We start from the raw sequence: 19,946 nt of genomic DNA on the forward strand, positions 1-19,946 counted from the left end.
CGTGCAACACCAATCTCCCTCCGACATGAAGCGAGTTTCGGGTCCACTTTCAGTCAATTCCTTTTAACTCCCCAGTAAACTTTATTTTGTTGTAAAACAGTATGCAGATGTTAGTTTTAGGCTCAAAATTGAGTTACCCCCATCACTGACATGTCAGGAGTAAGAATTATTTTGCAAACCCACTTTTTTGTCTCCCTATGTTTTTTATTCAAGCTGCTGAAAAATCTGACGAAAGGTCGTCGCACTGAAACATTAACTTTCTCTCCACAGATGCTGCCTGACCTGCTGAGTGTTTCCAGCATTGTTATTTCAAAATTCCAGCGTCCGCAGTGTTTTGCTTTTGTAGTGTACAATATGCTCCTGTAGGGACACGTCCCATTTACCTAAATCCAAGTGTTAAGGCGAAGATTTGTCAGGCCCCCTAAATTTATATAGAGGTACTGCTGGAGTTTAAGGAGCTAAAACCAGTGTATCAGAACAAATCACTATTAGACTTTGTTGTCCTGTGGAATTCCCTGCCTAAACCTCTGCCTCGCTACCTCTTTCCTCCTTTAAGATGTTCCTTAAAACCTACTCATCTCCTCCAGCCCCACAACCTCCCAAGATATCTGCACTCCTCTAATTCTGCCCTCTTGAGCACCCCTGATTATATTCGCTGAACCTTTAGTGCCCGTGCCTTCTGTTGCCTAGGCTCTAAGCTCTGGAATTCCCTGCCTAAACACCTCTGCCTCTATTTTCTCCTTTAATATGCTCCTTAAAACTTACCTTTGACCAAGCTTTTGGTCACCTGAATCTAATTTCCCCTTATGTGGCTCAGTGTCAAATTTTTTGTCTTATAATACTCCTGTGCAGCACCTTGGTGAACTTTTACTACATTAAAGGCACTATATAAATACAAGTTGTTTTTCCAGCTAGGATCCTACCCATTGTGCTTTGGCGCCAAGTGGGAAGTAGCTCAGGCCCAAATGAGTGGTGTAACTTTCCAGGTTCTATTAGTGAGCTAAGGCTGGTTGCTTTATTTAATCACCATTGACCTGGGGTGCTACTCACCAAGTCTCCCAAAGTGGGTTAACCCAATTCCCAAGTTGCATCACCAGGCCTGCCTGAACCCTTGCTAGGTAGAGCAGGTATTAACAGGTCATGTTAATGTGAGCTTCACTACTCACCATAATATGCATGTCTTTTGCTAATGTCTGTCTGACTACTGCAAAGCAATGCACAGCTTCAGCAGCAACTTGCCACCCTTCAACCTGCCATGGTAGGTGCTCTATATACATGAGAACATTCTCATACCTGCCTCTCAGGTAATGCCTTCCAGCATCTGTGATCACAAGTCTCAGTTTCATTAGCTATACTAGACATCTAGCCTGTGTGGTAGGACTTTGATGGTAGCAGGCAACAGGTCAACCACCATGGCATTCTGGGTGGCCAAAACCAGTTCTCTGTACCAGGCTTATACTTCATGAACTACTTAATGCAGGTCCTTATGTGTAGGGCTTTGTCAGAAGTACACCCATTGTGAAGCTGACTGCCTCTGGGCTATCACTAACAGGCTAGAGTTCCCCCTCCCTGTAACCACTTCCCCTTTTTGCCACAAATTCACCTCAGTCCTGTACTTAGGCTAGAGGAAGCTCCCGCATTGCACATCTGAGCCATTAAGGGGAAACTTTGGATATGAATTACATGGCTACAAATTTAACCAGCATCAGTACTTCGCAGTCACTGAAGCTGTTATTCCCCAGGATCTCCATGTACTAATATCTGTCAACGATCGGGACAGTTGCCCCTTGGATCTTCCAATCAGTACCTTCCACAGTAACAGCCTGCTTTCTATAGCACCTTTAAAGCTGCTGAGGCTGAAGCTCTGGAATTCCCTCCCTAAACCTTTCCTCCATTAAGACGCTCCTTAAAATCTACCTCTATGACCATCTGTCCCAACATCTCATGTGGTTTGGCATCAAATTTTGTTTGATAATGCTCCTGTGAAGCACCTTGGGACGTTTTACATTATAAATGCAAGTTGTTGTAGAAAAAAGCATCCCAAGGCAGAGCTATATCAGAAATAAATGGACACTGGCCTAAGAGATATCAGGAGGTGAATAAAAACCTGGTCAAATAAGTAAGCGTTAAGGGTCTTCAAGAGAGAGAGGCAGCAAATTCCAGAGTGTGGGGCCTCGGTGGCAGGAAACATGGCCATGTGGTGGGGTGAAGGGGGGGATGCACAAAAGGCCAGAGCTCAGGGGAGGAGGTTACAGAAATAGGGAGGGATGAGATAATGATGGGATTTAAATACAAGAATGTTAATTTTAAATGGAAGCCAATGTAAGCTGACAATGACAGCGTTAACAGGAATGCGTGACAGGAATGCAGGCACCAGTTTTGGATAAGCTGAGGTTTAAAGGGCGGAGAATAGGCCAGCCAGAGCATTGGAATAGTTCAGTTTGGAAATGACAACGGCATGGATAATGGCTTCAGCAGAAGATGGACTGAGGTAGTAATAGTGATGAAGATATGGGGTCAGAAGCTCACTTGGGGGTCAAATACACATATGCAGCAGTACAAATACATTTCTGGAATTGTAATGTTAAAACAGTCAACTCCATTAATCCACCTACATGAAGCATTGAGGGTTTAGTAAGATTGCTCCAACCAACCAAAGGAAAAACAAACCCAATGTATGCTACCAAAAGGACAACTCATTTTGTATTTTAAAATTTTATTGCAATATTTATACAGTTCATCTTGAAACCAGTTTAGATGATGCCAATCTGCAAGACAAAAAAAAACAAGTGAGCAGAAAAAGTCTATCGAAGTTGAAATATATAAAATACACCTTTTCACAATGACCATGCAAGACAGCCAGTATCATCCTAATGAGCAACAAGACTGGTTCTCGTAGTATTCAAACTGTAAAAACGTGTACCCACAATCCTCTGCATACTAACTTACCAAACTCAGGCAGGTCTCAGTGGGAGGCACTGATCCAAAATCATGCACTTTTGCACAAGAGAAGCAAGATGGGATCAACAACTTGTATTTATATAGCACCTTTAACATAGTAAAACCTCCCAAGGCGCTTCACAGAAGACAAAAAAAAGACACCGATCCATAAAAGGAGAAATTGGGGCAGGTGACCAAAAGCTTGGTCAAAGAGGTAGGTTTCAAAGAGCGTCTTAAAAGAGGAAAGAGAGGCGGAGAGGTTTAGGCAGGGAATTCCAGAGCTTAGGGCCCAGGCAAGAGAAGGCACGGCCACCAATGGTGGAGCGATTATAATCAGGGATGCTCAAGAGGGCAGAATTAGAGGAGCGCAGATATCGCGGGGGGTTGTGGGGCTGAAGGAGATTACAGAGATAGGGAGGGGCGAGGCCATGGAGGGATTTGAAAACAAGGATGAGAATTTTGAAATCGAGGCGTTGCTTAACTGGGAGCCAATGTAGGTCAGCGAGCACAAGGGGTGATGGGTGAACAGGACTTGGCGCGAGTTAGGACACGGGTATCTGAGTTTTGGATGACCCCAAGTTTACGGAGGGTAGAATGTGGGAGGCCAGCCAGAAGTGCGTTGGAATAGTCAAGTCTAGAGGTAACAAAGGCATGGATGAGGGTTTCAGCAGCGGATGAGCTGAGGCAAGGGCAGAGATGGGCGATCGTACGGAGGTGGAAATAGACTCTCTTAATTATGCCACAGATGTGTGGTCGGAAGCTCATTTCGGGGTCAAATGTGACACCAAGGTTGCGAACTCTCTGGAGAACACATGTACTTTCTTGAAGGCAGCTTCAGGGTGTTACGAGCAGCCGTACATGTGGCGATGGTCATCCAAACACGACAAACTGATCCTCTGTTCCCAGCTGAGCCAGAGATACTCCAATCTGGCCCACAAAAGGGTCTCTCGTCTCTTTCAACAAGGTCGCTCTCTCCATCTGCTATGCAGTCTCATTTTGCATATTGGGGCTATCATTGGTTACAGGAAACAAGCAACTTGTTCCTTTGCAGTGTTAGATCCCGGCTGCGTGATGGCACCTGGGAACTCTACCCTTTTACACAGCAATTGTGGGGAAAATTAACATTGCAGAAAGGTTTGTATATAACCAAGTGAAGAGCAGAAAGCGGCTAATTAAAAAAGAAAAAAAATAAGTCCAGATTAATGTCGCCCAGTGACCTCAGGAAAGTACACATGACCATTTAGCAAGTCAAGTAACCTGCCAGTACAGGTAGACTATCCTCCGAACTTCCGAAAACCTCTAAAAACCAAAAGTTTTTTCGTTCAGCGTAAGTCGTGCGCACGACATGACCAGAGTGGCGCATGACTTACGCCGAGCAGGGCAGAGGGTCACAGAGTTCCCTCCTGGGTAGGAGATTGCAGGCCGAGCCGGGCAGTGTGAAGGAGGTACCAGGAGAGTGAACCCAACAATACAGCGGCCCGTCCGATATTCTTTTCTCCACCCCCCCACCCCCGACCTGAACCGCGGCCCGTCCGATATTCTTTTCTCCCCCCCCCGACCTGATTTGCGGGCCAGCTTAGTAGGAGTCAGCCGATATCCGGCTTTCCAGAGAAGCAGGAAGGGGAATGAGACACGGAACAGTCGCAAGAGGTAGTCTGAACTTTTAAAATTTATATTAAATACAAATTTCCCAGTCTTATAACAATACCTTCTGAAATCCGAAAACTGAAACTCAGCTGGTCCCAAGGCTTTCGGATAAGGGATAGTGTACCTGTACTTAATAACAAGGCTTATACATGAATAGCCAGTAGGCAAGAAACACAGGACTGCTGGTGCCCAATGAACCATATCTCCAGTCAGTCAGCAGCTGTGGGAGGGGAGAAATTGTGTAACAACATTCAAGCCATTACCTTATTGGCAACATCCAATGCATCGTAGTCTGGAGCCAAACGGACGTAGGCTTTCTTCTCACCGTCAGGCCTGAAGAGAGACCAATCATTACAAACCAACCAGAGACAAGCAAACAAGAGGTGAATGCTAACCAAGGTTTGTCATTGTGCATCAGTGGTTCCTTTGAATCAACTTCTTCACATTGATCAGGTGAAACAGTTTTCATCATTTTGCACAATGACCCAACGCCATCCACACGCATTTCACAATTCCAACAGGATCACAAGATAGGTTTGGACAAAATCTCATGGCCATTCAGTCTATTATCTCACTCTTCCAGAATACCAATCCTAGCCTTTACCCCATTTTGTAAACCTCTATAAAAAGCACCTTCGGCGATGTCTTCAAGGCCAAGCCCTGGTTTAGTGTTTTGCAAAGCGTACCCGCTCTGATCAAGGATCAGCTACAACCTTCTCCTCCAGTGCCTGCAACCAGATCTCAATGTAGTATTCCTGGTATAGTTTTATCAGGGCAATGCACACCATCAGTGCAACTTCCAGAGTTTAACTCAGATCATTAGCAATATAACCTAGCAACACATTTATTTATTGCCACCTCAGTGTTTAGACATGAGGAACAGCAAGTCAATGAATACCACGAGTTTTCTTTCCCCTGGAAAGCTCTGCCTCACTTTAGAATGCACACATCCCCATTTTTACTTCCAACAAGATCAAAAGGTTCATGTCACATGGCTCTTTGGGATTTTTGAAAGGCCTCAAATGGACTAAAAGACTGCCATTTTAAAGTGAAATATTCTTTATTTAAACAGGAGCCATATGGCTCTAATGTAACTAATTCAGAAAACTGCAACATCTAACATTGTATAATACTGGGCAACATGTTAAAAAAAAATCCCATTTCACCATTACTATCCTATTCTGGGGTTTATCAGTATTGCTCAAAAAATGACAACAGGGTCTGTACCTTCTACTTCAGCAGACAGGGTCTACATGCAAACTTCAATACTGACAGAGAAATGTCTTAAAAAAATACACACTTAGTACAAAATCCAAAACTGTCCCCGCGACTCTGGCAGTAAGTGCTGGGGAAATGGAGAACTACATTTATATATAGCACCATCCACTCCCACATGTATAGTAATTTCTTATAAAGTTCAGAAACAAATCTCTAAAGCCTCATGCTTCAGCATAAGGTAGCATGCAAGTGAATTTAAGTACAGAAATACTCCAGGAATGAGGTTTCTCATTTGCAAGAAGCCAAGTGGTATGAAGTGGTCTGCCCTCAGGTGGACACAAGATACCAAGGCACTATTTTGAAGAGCATGGGGAGTTCCCCCGTGTCCTGGCCAATATTTAGTCTTCAACCAACATTATCTTATTGCTGTCTGTGGGAGCTTGCTGTGCACAACCTGGCTGCTGCGTTTCCTACATTACAACAGTGACTACACTTCAAAAGTAAATCACTTTGGGACATCCGGAGGTTGTGAAAGGCACTACATAAATGAAAGTCTTACTTTATGGTCAAAAGTAGTCCATTTTTCTGATACATACAATGAACTCTCCATCAAATTTAGCACCAGAAACAAGATAGATATTTGGGATTCACATTTATAAATGTCAAGATCCAGATTAAATCTACTAATTTCTGCACAGTGTAACACAAAGCAATACTTTCTTGAAATTTACACATACCTTTAGGCATGCTCTCCAACTATACCCATTACATTCTATATTACAATCCCCTAACATGGTATTATAACCTTGTCCCGCATTACCAACAGTCTAAGGCCACTTCAAATCGCCGCGGTGAGCTCCCAATTTCAATCCTGACAGCTGTCCAGTGACATGTCTCGCCCAAAGGGGGGCAACCCACAACCAAATGTTCTACCGTATTTTAATAGGATACTAATTTACTGCATTGAAGCTTTTGAGAAACACGAAGTGCAGCATCGCCACCAAACTGGCAACTAGTTTACTGTTACAGTCTGATCCCCTCTAACTTTTACCGCTGCACAATATAGAGAGCATCCTGACAAACTGTATCACAGTATGGTATGGCAGCTGTAGCTACTATGACCGGAAAGCCCTGCAGCGGGTAGTCAAAACTGCCCAACGCATTACCGGCACCCGACCATAGAGCACATATACCACAAATGCTGTTTACGGAGGTCACGGTCGATCATCAAAGACCCTACCCACCCCAGCCACAGTCTGTTCGCCCTCCTGCCATCTGGGAGACGCTACAGATGCATTCGCACCCGTACGACCAGATTTAGGAACAGCTTCTTTCCCAGGGCTGTCATCCTACTGAACTCCACAAATAAACTCTAAAGCCTGCACATCTGCCAATGCACTTTATTATGGTTATGTTTATGTTAATGTATTACAAGCCAAATGTATGTTGAATGTTTAAATGTCTTAATCTAAATGTACACTCTCGGGAGCCGCAAGCCTACATTTCGTTGTACTGCACTTGTGCACTAACAATGACAATAAAGTTGATTATGATTATGAAATGTTCTCAATTTCCAACTACTGTACATCATTTTGAAGCATAAAAATTTCACCGGCCCACTTTACTAAAATCTTAGTGACAACGCTACCAAACATCCCAGTTAGGCAAGCTGTGAATGGAAGCTCAAGGACATTAAGCAGAAAATCTGCAATATGTAGGGCATAAATGCATTACAGGTAGACTATCCTTTATCCGAAAACCTCGGGACCAGCCGCGTTTTGGTTTTCGGAAAATTTCGGATTTCAGAAGGTATTTTATAAGACTGGGAAATTTGTCGGGGGTGGGCGGGAGCGTAAGTCGTGCGCCACTCTGGTCATGTCGTGCGCATGACTTACGCTGAACGAAAAAACTTTCGGTTTTTAAGAGGTTTTCGGAAGTTCGGATAAAGGATAGTCTACCTGTACAAGCATCCATCCACTGACCTAAGCTATGCGGGCATCCACCCCCACAATTTAAAACCATCTTCTAAGTACTCAAGGATTTAATTATACATTTCCAGGCTTGAGATGCATTTGGAATATATATATATATATTTTTTTATAAATAGCTTGACTGGTACTTAAACATAACAATATTTAATTTCAATATTCTAGGTTGCTCACCTTATAAGAGTGTTGACTTTAGCTACATCAATATCATACAGTTTCTTGACAGCCTGTTTGATCTGGTGCTTATTAGCCTTGATGTCAACAATGAAAACCAAAGTATTGTTGTCCTCAATTTTCTTCATAGCAGACTCAGTGGTCAGAGGGAACTTAATGATAGCATAATGGTCCAACCTGAATAAGATGTGCAGAAAAGGTTGAATTTTAAAATCTGGTTCATAAAAAAGGTAGATTAAAGCTCTATTAGGAATGGGGATCTCAACATTTCAAGAGATATTACTATAAGTATCAATAGTGAACTACATTACTATTTGTGCAGGTTAAGGTACATCAGTATAAAATTGTGATAATCATAAATTCTCATGCTTTGATCGCTAAAAAACATCATTTGCACCAGATCGGTTCCTGCAGGTTCTTAACATGTGGGGGATGAGTTAATAGACACCCATAACTTTTCCCATTTTCCCTCGTGCTTAGTGTTGATTTTTTCTTCCAGTCTAAAACATTTAAATCTTACTATATGTGTAAACAGAACAGCTTAAAGCCACCAACATCTTACTATTGCAAGCCTTAAAACAGAAGACCAGTGAACTCTCTCATGGCTCAGTGGATAAATGTAGTTTACAGAAAGCACAGCATCACAATGGAAGACCATGAAGAGCCCAAATGTGATCCCGGGTCTGTGCCGAGTTGGGAAATCTTAACTGGAACAGCACTATAATTGGTCTTAGTGCCTGCAGGTTGAAGAGGAATGAGAACCTCCACTGCTATCTATCTAGCAACCCACAATGGAAATGCCACAGAACCACACCTCATCAAGCTGTCTTCAAGAGTTTGAAATAAATTCCACTCAACACATGGTCGAGGATCCTATATTTTGACATGAAGTACCTCAGCCTCTCCATGAACCAATGTTTCTATTACATCTCTAACTTTTTCCAGTTCGGATGAAAGATCAGCGACCTGAAATGGTAACATTGTTTCCCTCACCACAAATGCTGCCTGACCTGCTGAGTATTTCCAGCATTTTCTGGTATTTCAGATATCCAGCATCCGCAGCATTTTACTGTTCTACTGAACTATCAAATATTACAAGTATCCAGAAATTAAATTGTGACTTTGACCTTCTCTGCTATAGAAAATGCTGAACAGTCAACACAAGTCCTCAATACAGTAAAACTGAAGTTTATTAAAAAGTTTAAGCAGTTTGAAGACATACTTGTTCCTCCTGGGAGCACTCTTTCTGGGGTACTTGGGTTGCCTTCTCAGTCTGAGTGTCTTTGGTCTCCTAAAGGTAGGTGTCGTCCTAATTTTCTTCTGCCTGTGACTATGAACTCCCTTCAAAACGGCCTTCTTGGCTTTCAAGGCCTTTGATTTAGCCTCAGTCTTGGCAGGGACAGCTAAAGTGGAAAAGCAGTCTTTAATTAAACCTCGCATACCTTATAAAAAATACTTTAGCAAGATCACAAACCCCTATTCCCAAAGTTTGTTGCATGCAAGTTGACTTTCAACCTCAATCAATTTTAAAAACGCCAGGAAATACACCTCAGGACCAACCTCTCTTTCTATTAATCGCATACATTTTAACTTAAAAATTAACAAAAGATATTTCACTTTGAATATTAAAGCTGCCAGGTGGGATTGCTGCTGGACAAGGCATTCGCAGACCCAGTTCTCAGTTGTGGGTATTTCTAGGAAACCCCTTGTCAATTGGTTTGGAGTTCACCAAGAGAAGATACCTAAACTATATAGTAACACCAGCCAACACGGCCACCTGATAATCCACGCAATAACACATTAGATTCATATCAGAGCATTTCAAACTGCGAGTTACAGGGCGGGAGATGGGTACTAATCAGGGATTTACACACGAGGCCCAACTACAGAATTTACTTTCAAGGATAGGGAAAACAGAACCAGCGTAAAGCGCTTTGGGACGTCCTGAAGTCGCAGAAAGCGCGATATAAAGGTCTTTCAATGGGTCAGTAGGTCCACCCTATTCAGGTAAAGGTAAAGACACCGCCCCCGAGAGGGTGTTAGTTAGTGCGGTCTCCGCGGTGCCGCCCGCCCTGCCCAGTGTTTGCAGCATCGGCAGTGAACGGAGCCGAGGGGAGGGGGAGGCTCGGCTTGAATTTGGAGCCCGGTCCGCAAATTCTACCTCGCTCCCGGGGCGGGCATTTGTGGCGGCGGGGTGGCTGGCTGAAGACACCGGGCCGCCGTGCGGCAGCTTCCCGCCGGTCCCGGCCCCCTCCAACCCCGGGCCTCCCCAGCCACGGGCTCCCGGCCCTCTCCCACCCCCATCCCCGGGCCTCGGCACCACGTTGCTGCGCTGCCCGGTGACGGCTCGGGGCCGCAGCACCGAATTCAACCCCAAACGCTCCCGCCGCAAAACTGTAACAATGACAAGCGCCTGTCCATGTCGGGGGTCGGGGGTCGGGGCCCGGGTGTCTGGGACCGGTTTGCCCGGAGCCGCTCACCTTCCTTCTTCACCTTCGGCGCCATCTTAGGGAAAGAGAGCGGGCACGGGGCCGCCCGGGCTCACATGCAGCGGCTCCGCCAGATCTCGCGAGGCTTTGGGTGGGTGGGGGGGGGGGGTCGCAAGGCCTTGTGGGAGTTGGAGTCTGAGTTCCCCTGCAACACACAGCACAGAAAGACTTGCATTTCTATAGCGCCTTTCGCGACCACCGGACGTCTCAGAGTGCTTTACAGCCAATGGAGCACTTTTTTTTTGCAGTGGAGTCACTGTTGTAATGTGGGAAACGCGGCAGCCAATTTTGCGCACAGCAAGATCCCACAAACGGCAATGTGATAATGACCAGATAATCTGTTTTAGTGATGTTGATTGAGGGATAAATATTGGCCAGGACACCAGGGATAACTCCCCTGCTCTTCTTCGAAAGAGGTTCTGCTGAGGGAGTATGAGCAGCTAGGGGCCAAATTAAAAAGCAGAACCACAAGGGTAATAATCTTTGGATTACTACCTGAGCCACGTGCAAATTTGGCTAGGGTAAATAAAATCAGAGAGTTAAATGCGTGGCTCAAAGACTGGTGTGGGAGAAATGGGTTTTGCTTCTTGGGACACTGGCACCAGTACTGGGACGGGAGAGAGCTGTTCCGTTGGGACGGACTTCACTTGGCCAGTGCTGGGACTAGAGTCCTGGCGAATCGAATAACTAGGGCTGTAGAGAGGGCTTTAAACTAATTAGTGGGGGGGAGGTTTCAAGAGAGCGAAAAATAAAAATGTCAGCGGAGAAGGCAATAGAGCAAGGTAGCAGTGGGGGAATTAAAAACCAGAGCGTGTCAGGAAGGGACAGAATGTACATAGATAAAGGTAAAGTAGTAAAGGAGGTAAAATCAGGAATAAATTGTCACAAAACATATTTAAAAGTTCTTTATCTGAATGCACGCAGCATTCGTAACAAAATAGACGAGTTGACAGTACAAATAACTACACATGAGTATGATCTGGTGGCCATTACAGAAACATGGCTGCAAGGTGACCATGACTGGGAACTAAACATCATGGGGTATTTGACAATTAGGAAGGACAGACAGGAAGGAAAGGGAGGTGGGGTGGCTATGTTAATAAAGGATGGAATCACTGCAATAGTGAGAAATTATATTGGGTCAAAGGATCAGGATAGTGAAACAGTTTGGGTGGAGATAAGGAATAATAAGGGGAAAAAGTCACTAGTGGGCGTAGTCTATAGGCCTCCTAACAGTTGCAACTCTGTTGGTCGGAGTATAAATCAGGAAATAGTTGGGGCTTGTAATAAGGGAACAGCTATAATCATGGGGGATTTTAACTTTCATATTGACTGGACAAATCAAATTGGGCAGGGCAGCCTTGAGGAAGAGTTCATAGAGTGCATTAGGGACGGGTTCCTTGAGCAGTATGTTACTGAACCAACCAGGGGGCAGGCAATCTTAGATCTGGTCCTGTGTAATGAGACAGGATTAATTAAAAATGTCCTAGTAAAGGATCCCCTTGGAATGAGTGACCATAACATGGTTGAATTCCAAATTCAGTTGGAGGGTGAGAGAGTTGGATCTCAAACCAGCGTACTAAGCTTAAATAAAGGAGACTATGAAGGTATGAGAGCAGAGTTGACTAAAGTGGACTGGGAAAATAGATTAAAGTGTAAGATGGTACATGAGCAGTGGTGTACATTCAAGGAGATATTTCACAACTTTCAAGAAAAATATATTCCACTGAGGAAAAAGGGGCATAAAACAAAAGACAGCCATCCGTGGCTAAGTAAAGTAATAAAGGATAGTAACCGACTGAAAACAAGGGCATATAAAGTAGCCAAATCTAGTGGGAGGATAGAAGATTGGGAAGCATTTAAAAGCCAGCAAAGAATAACTAAAAGATTAATTAAGAAAGGGAAGATAGATTATGAAAGTAAACTAGCAAAAAATATAAAAACAGATAGCAAGAGTTTCTACAGTTATATAAAAAGAAAAAGGGTGGCTAAAGTGAATGTTGGTCCCTTAGAGGACGAGACCAGGAAATTAGTGGTGGGGAACATGGAGATGGCAGAAACGCTGAACAAATATTTTGTATCAGGCTTTACAGTACAGGACACTAAAAATATCCCAACACTGGACAAACAGGGGGCTATAGGGGGGGAGGAGCTAAACACAATTAAAATCACTAAGGAGGTGGTACTCGGTAAGATAATGGGACTAAAGGCAGATAAATCCCCTGGACCTGATGGCTTACATCCTAGGGTCTTGAGAGAAGTAGCGGTAGGGATTGTGGATGCATTAGTGGTAATTTTCCAAAATTCTCTGGATTCAGGAAAGGTCCCAGCAGATTGGAAAACTGCTAATGTAACGCCCTTATTTAAAAAGGGAAGTAGACAAAAGGCTGGAAACTATAGACCAGTTAGCCTAACATCTGTGGTTGGTAAAATGTTGGAGTCCATTATTAAGGAAGCAGTAACAGGACATTTGGATAAGCATAATTTAATCGGACAGAGTCAGCATGGTTTTATGAAGGGGAAGTCTTGTTTGACAAATTTGCTCGAATTCTTTGAGGACGTAACAAACAGGGTGGATAAAGGGGAACCAGTGGATGTGGTGTATTTGGATTTCCAAAAGGCATTTGACAAGGTGCCACACAAAAGATTACTGCACAAGATAAAAAAATCACAGGATTGGGGGTAATATACTGGCATGGGTGGAAGATTGGCTATCTAACAGAAAACAGAGAGTTGGGATAAATGGTTCATTCTCGGGTTGGCAATCAGTGACTAGTGGTGTTCCGCAGGGGTCAGTGCTAGGACCCCAACTCTTTACAATCTATATTAACGATTTGGAGGAAGGGACCGAGTGCAACGTATCCAAGTTTGCCAACGATACAAAGATGGGAGGGAAAGCAGTGAGTGAGGAGGACATAAAAAACCTGCAAAAGGACATAGACAGGCTAAGTGAGTGGGCAGAAATTTGGCAGATGGAATATAATGTTGGAAAGTGTGAGGTTATGCACTTTGGCAGAAAAAATCAAAGAGCAAGTTATTATCTAAATGGAGAGAAACTGCAAAGTGCTATAGTACAAAGGGATCTGGAGGTCCTGGTGCATGAAACACAGAAGGTTAGTATGCAGGTACAGCAGGTGATCAGGAAGGCCAATGGAATCTTGGCTTTTATTGCAAGGGGGATGGAGTATAAAAGCAGGGAAGTCTTGCTTCAGTTATACAGGGTACTGGTGAGGCCACACCTGGAATATTGCGTACAGTTTTGGTTTCCATATTTAAGAAAAGATATACTTGCTCTCGAGGCAGTTCAGAGAAGGTTCACTCGGTTGATTCCGGAGATGAGGGGGTTGACTTATGAGGAAAGGTTGAGTAGGTTGGGCCTCTACTCATTGGAATTCAGAAGAATGAGAGGCGATCTTATCGAAACATATAAGATTGTGAGGGGGCTTGATCGGGTGGATGCGGTGAGGATGTTTCCACTGATGGGCGAGACTAGAACTAGGGGGCATAATCTTAGAATAAGGGGGCTGCCCTTTCAAAACTGAGATGAGGAGAAACTTCTTCACTCAGAGGGTAGTAAATCTATGGAATTTGCTACCTCAGAGAGCTGTGGAAGCTGCGACATTAAATAAATTTAAAACGGAGATAGACAGTTTCCTAGCTGATAAGGGAATTAGGGGTTACGGGGAGCGGGCAGGGAAGTGGACGTGAGTCTAGGTTCGGATCAGCCATGATCCTATTGAATGGCGGAGCAGGCCCGAGGGGCCGTATGGCCTACTCCTGCTCCTACTTCTTATGTTCTTATGTAGTGCTGTGGGATCTTTTACGTCCACCTGAGAGAGCAGACGGGGCCTCGGTTTAACGTCTCATCCGGAAGACGGCATTTCCGACAGTGCAGCACTCCCTCAGAACTGTACTGGAGTGTTAGCCTTAGCTTTATGTGCTCAAGTCCCTGGAGTGGGGCTTCAATCCAACAACCTTCTGACTCGGAGGCGAGTGTGCTACCAACTGAGCCACAGATGACACTTTGCCATCCAGCTTAACCAGCCCATGCTCCATTCCAGCCTCATCTAACTCTATCAACAGAACCCTCTATCAAACATGGCCAGAAGATTCTTAAGTACGTAAGAATTAAGAGCAGCAGTAGGTCACACGGCCTCTTGAGCCTGCTTCATCATACAATAAGATCATGGCTGATCTCCAACCTCATCTCCACTTTCCCGCCCGATCCCCATATCCCTTGATTCCTCTAGAGTCCAAAAATCTATCTCTCTCAGCCTTGAATATACTCAACGATTCAGCATCCACAGCCCTTTAGGGTAGAAAATTACAAAGATTCACAACCCTCTGAGTGAAGAAATTCCTCTTCATCTCAGTCTTAAATGGCCGACCCCTTATCCTGAGACTATGCCCCCTAGTTCTAGACACTCCAGCCAGGGGAAACAACCTCTCAGCATCTACCCTGTCAATCCCCTCAGAATCTTATATGTTTCAATGAGATCACCTCTCATTCTTCTAAACTCCAGAGAATATAGGCCCAATCTACTCAATCTCTCCTTCTAGGACAACCCTTTCATATAAGGGATCAATCTAGTGAATCTCTAAGGCATGTATGTCCTTTCTCAGATAAGGAGACCAAAACTGTGCACAGTACTCCAGGTGTGGTCTCACCAAGGCCCTGTACAATTGTAGCAAGACTTCCTTATTCTTGTACTCCAACCCCCTAGCAATAAAGGCCAACATGCCATTTGCCTTCCTAATTGCTTGCTGTACCTTCCGTACACTAGGTGTATTAAAATTTTAAATAAGTGTGTATATATATATGCATATCTCTTAGAACATAAAAAATAGCAGTGGGCCATTCAGCCCTTCAAGCTTGCTCCCCCATTCAATAAGATCATGGCTGATCTTTTACCTCAAGCCCACTTTCCCGCCCTATCCCCATATCCCTTGATTCCCTTAGTGTCCAAAAAAAATCTTAAATCTGCGCACACATCCTGTCAACTGTTTCAATTATAATGAAAATTGCCTATGTAAACTTGTCATGCTGTAATTACACCCTCCTGCCAGTGGAGGCATTCCAATGGCGCCATTTGGCAAGAGGGCATAATTACAATATGCCTGTTTGCATATGCAGTGTCCATTATAAATGTGAAGATACAAATTTAAAATGGGAATATAAAAATGACATTTGTTGCCCCTACACAAAAATGTACATGTAATTTTCTCATGATGCTATGCTTACCTGTCATAGGATTTACCTTGACTCCATTCAGAGTCCAGAGCTACAGCTCAGCACTTACTTTGGAGAGAAGGAATCAGCAGCAGTGAAGAGAGTGAGGAGTGGGAGATATGACGGCATTAGGGAGTGTCAGCCATGACTCTAGCCCATCCATCCACACAACTGATGTTTCCTCTATGCCGATGATCTGTGCATAGCATCTCAGGACCAATCCTTTGATAAAGTAGAGAAGTCCCTTGGCGATGCACTAGCTGAGCTAGCCAACTAGTATGCAACCAATTCTCTGTGGGCCAACCCTGAAAAGACACAGATCAGTGCTTTTCATCTTAAGAACAGAGATGCAAACTGAGAACTTAATGTCTGGTGATATGGGAGAAGACTGGCACACAACTTTAAGCCAATATACCTTGGCGTAACATTAGATCGTACCCTCAGCTACAAAGATCATGTCATCAAAGCAAAAGCAAAGGTGGGAGCCAGAAACAACATCTTATGGAAGTTGGCCAACTCTAAATGGGGAACTGACTCAAGCACCTTATGAACTACTGCCCTTACCCTGTGCTATTCAGCAGCTGAATATGCCTCTCCAGTCTGGGAACACTCCTCGCATGCCAAGAAGATGGATCCAGTGCTCAACGCAGCCTGCAGAGCTATTTCTGGCTGCCTGAAATCCACGAAGGTGGATGATCTTTACCTGCTGGCTGGTATTTCCACACCTTTCATAAGAAGGTGAGTTTCATCAAGAGTGGAAAGGTCAAAGCAGACAAGTGATCCCCGTCATTCACTTTTTCAACATGAGCCAGCAACTAAGAGGCTCAAGTCCAGGAGCAGTTTCTTACATGCTGGCCAGCGCTTGGAATGTAACCCCCACAGCTGTAGACAAAGCCACACACGTTATCTTTTGATCCAGAGGAATCTCTTCCAACAGGAGCCAGTGAGACTTGGTCTAATTGGCTGTGTCCCAACCGCCTCAGGACTGGTGTCGGCCGCTGCAGAGCCCTCAGGCAGAAGTGGGGATACAGCCAAACTGATACTACCGACTGCGACTGCAGAGAGGCATCTCAAACAATGGAGCAACTCCTAGAATGCCCTCTACTACCAGAGCCATGCAGACCTAAAGATCTGAGGGACTTCAACTGTTGAGCCAGAGCCTGCGTGGAACAGTGGCGAGGGAAGGTGTAGCGACACGACACAATGAGCTGTGACTCAGGGGGTGGCACCCTTGCCTCTGAGTCAGAAGGATGTGCGTTCAAGACCCACTCCAGAGACTTGAGCACATAATATAGGCTGACACTCCAGTGCAGTACTGAGAGAGTGCTGCACTGTCGGAGGTGTCGTCTTTCAGATGAGACATTAAACTGAGGCCCCGTCTGCTCTCTCAAGTGGACATTAAAGATCCCATGGCACACTTTCGAAGAGCAGGGGAGTTATCCCTGGTGTCCTGGGGCCAATATTTATCCCTCATTCAACATCACAAAACAGATTATCTGGTCATCATCTCATTGCTGTTTGTGGGATCTTGCTGTGCGCAAATTGGCTACCGCTTTTCTTACATTACATCAGTGACTACCCTTCAAAAGTACTTCATTGGCTGTAAAGCGCTTTGGGACGTCCAGTGGTCGTGAAAGGCGCTATATAAATGCAAGTCTTTTTTGGGGGGACTGTTGGTGACATGAATTAAAATAAGAGGATTAACATTTTCCACTCATTGGGGAATTGACTCAGCAGTTACCGCAGCACCTGGGATGCGGGAAATTTCAATCTTAGTCTTTAAATGCATGGGTCGTGTCATTGACACCAGTGCCTCTTTCACCAATGCTGCTCATTGCCGCTCTCCACAATGCCGTTACTCCCACCTTCCACTTTCCCAGTTGCTCCTTCCTCTCCAAAGAGCATGTCTTGGATAAGGGCTGAGACTGGAGCCAGGACTGAGGGAATGCTATGGGTAATGGGGGATATAAAATGTTTTTATTTTCTGCTCCTACCATTTTCAGGGGGAAGTAGGTGACCTGCTCCCATATAGGGCAGCACGGTGGCATAGTGGTTAGCACTGTTGCCTCACAGCGCCAGGGACCCAGGTTCGAATCCGGCCTCGGGTGACTGTCTGTGTGGAGTTTGCACATTCTCCCCGTGTTTGCGTGGGTTTCCTCCGGGTGCTCCGGTTTCCTCCCACAGTCCAAAGATGTGCGGGTTAGGTTGATTGGCTATGATAAATTGACCCTTAGTGTTAGGGGGATTAAATACGTGGGGTTACGGGGATCGGGTGGGATATGTGTCGGTGCAGGCTCGATGGGCCGAAATGGCCTCTATCTGCACTGTGGGGTTTCTGTGATTTCTGTGATATACATAGAAATTACAGCACAGAAACAGGCCATTCGGCCCAACTGGTCTATGCCAGTGTTTATGCTCCACACAAGCTTCCTTCCACCTTAATTCATCCAACTCTATCAACATATCCTTCTATTCCTTTCTCCCTCATGTGTTTATCTAGCTTCCCCTTAAATGCATCCATGCTGTTCACCTCAATTACTTCTTGTGGTAGCAAGTTCCACATTCTAACCATGCTGTGGGTAAAGAAGTTCCTCCTGAATCCTTTATTGGATCTGTTGGAGGCTCAGTTGTTGAGTATATTCAAGTCAGAGATCGATAGATTTTTGGATATTAAGGGAATTAAGGGATATGGGGATAGAGCAGGAAGGTGGAGTTGAGGTAGAAGATCAGCCATGATCTTATTGAATGGGCTCGATGGGCCGAATGGCCTACTCCTGCTCCTATTTCTTATGTTCTTATGTTATGTTCTTATTTGTCAATTTATTCAATGGGAATGTCTGTCCTAAATGGATTTTCATTGTTGGGTTTCAATCCATGTTGGGATACCCAACATATAGCCTACTATTTAGGTCCATGAGGTCCCCAGCAGGGTCACGTTGCATGAATACATTTTAGTGATAGCTGTCTCAAAATATAATTTCCTTTATTGCTTAGCTGGGAAAATGTGAACATCACCAAAAAGAGTCATGTTTCCAATACCACAAGACATTGTTTGGTGTGATGTGTGTCTGCTTGTCCCTGTTTATTAACAACCATTTTCAATGGAAGAGATGTCTTTATAATCCAGGGATCCTATCAGGGTCTCCAATTTTCCTATTCACTTCACTGCAATATGTGGTGGAGACAATAGGGACTCTGCGATGTCATCTCACATAATTTACCATCAGAGACTGTGGCCGGGACTCTCCTCCCAGTGCCAGTGAGGCGTGACTTCTACTCGGTCCTCTGGCACTACTTCAACCCTAACCCAGTTTCCTGGGTTGGTATTCACTACAGATGCTTGGTGAGCTCCCAATGGCATTCTTGCTGTCGAGAGGAAGCCTGCAATTACCCGGCTTCAAAACCCCAATGATGCAGCAGCATCTGTGTAGATCCACAAGAGGCGGCCAGGCAGTTAAAGGGGTCGAAGGGTTCCAAATATCAGAAGATTGGCAGTCCAATAGGCCTCAGCACAGAGACCAAGTCCTACAAAAGGAAGGTAAAAATGCGGTGCCAACCTGGGGAAGCTGCAACACAGGACTACGTGCATGCTAAAAAGCAGAAGCAGCATGTTATAGACAGGGCTAAGCGATCCCACAATCAACGGATCAGATCAAAGCTCTGCAGTCCTGCCACATCCAGTTGTGAATGGTGGACCATTAAACAACTAACGGGAGGAGGAGGCTCCATGAATATCCCCATCCTCAATGATGGTGGAGCCCAGCACGTGAGTGCAAAAGACAAGGCTGAAGCATTTGCAACCATCTTCAGCCAGGAGTGCCTAGTGGATGATCCACATCGGCCTACTCCAGAGGTCCCCACCATCACAGAAGCCAGTCTACAGCCAATTCGATTCACTCCACGTGATATCAAGAAATGGCTCAACGCACTGGATACAGCAAAGGCTATGGGCCCTGACAACATCCCGGCTATCATGCTGAAGATTTGTGCTCCAGAACTAGCTGGAACTGTAGCCAAGCTGTTCCAGTACAGCTACAACACTGGCATCTATCCGGCAATGTAGAAAACTGCCCAGGTATGTCCTGTCCACAAAAAGCAGGACAAACCCAGCCAATTACCGTCCCATCCAGTCTACTCTCAATCATCAGCAAAGTGATGGAAGGTGTCATCGAAAGTGCTATCAAGCGGCACTTACTCACCAATAACCTGCTCACTGATGCCCAGTTTGGGTTCCATACAGACCTCATTACAGCCTTGGTC

General features: G+C 44.8%; 1 protein-coding gene and 1 non-coding gene across 2 annotated transcripts; both read right to left on the reverse strand.

Moving 5' to 3' along the window:
• Positions 1-2,699: 2,699 nt before the first annotated feature.
• rpl23a (ribosomal protein L23a) lies at positions 2,700-10,554 on the reverse strand. The gene is made up of 5 exons (XM_085965023.1): positions 10,448-10,554; positions 9,190-9,370; positions 7,968-8,144; positions 4,851-4,920; positions 2,700-2,768 (listed from the first exon to the last, which is right to left on the reverse strand). The coding sequence occupies exons 1-5, from the start codon at positions 10,470-10,472 to the stop codon at positions 2,754-2,756; spliced, it is 468 nt and encodes a 155-aa protein (XP_085821149.1). The 5' UTR covers positions 10,473-10,554; the 3' UTR covers positions 2,700-2,753.
• On the reverse strand, positions 8,295-8,365 carry LOC147102508 (small nucleolar RNA Z17). Its single transcript, XR_015073310.1, has one exon. It is a non-coding gene; the product is annotated as a small nucleolar RNA Z17 (small nucleolar RNA).
• Positions 10,555-19,946: the final 9,392 nt, after the last annotated feature.

This window comes from Somniosus microcephalus, chromosome 22 (assembly GCF_052327205.1).
Source record: "Somniosus microcephalus isolate GS21.2 chromosome 22, FLI_Smic_1.0, whole genome shotgun sequence".
Classification (NCBI taxonomy): Eukaryota; Metazoa; Chordata; class Chondrichthyes; order Squaliformes; family Somniosidae; genus Somniosus; species Somniosus microcephalus.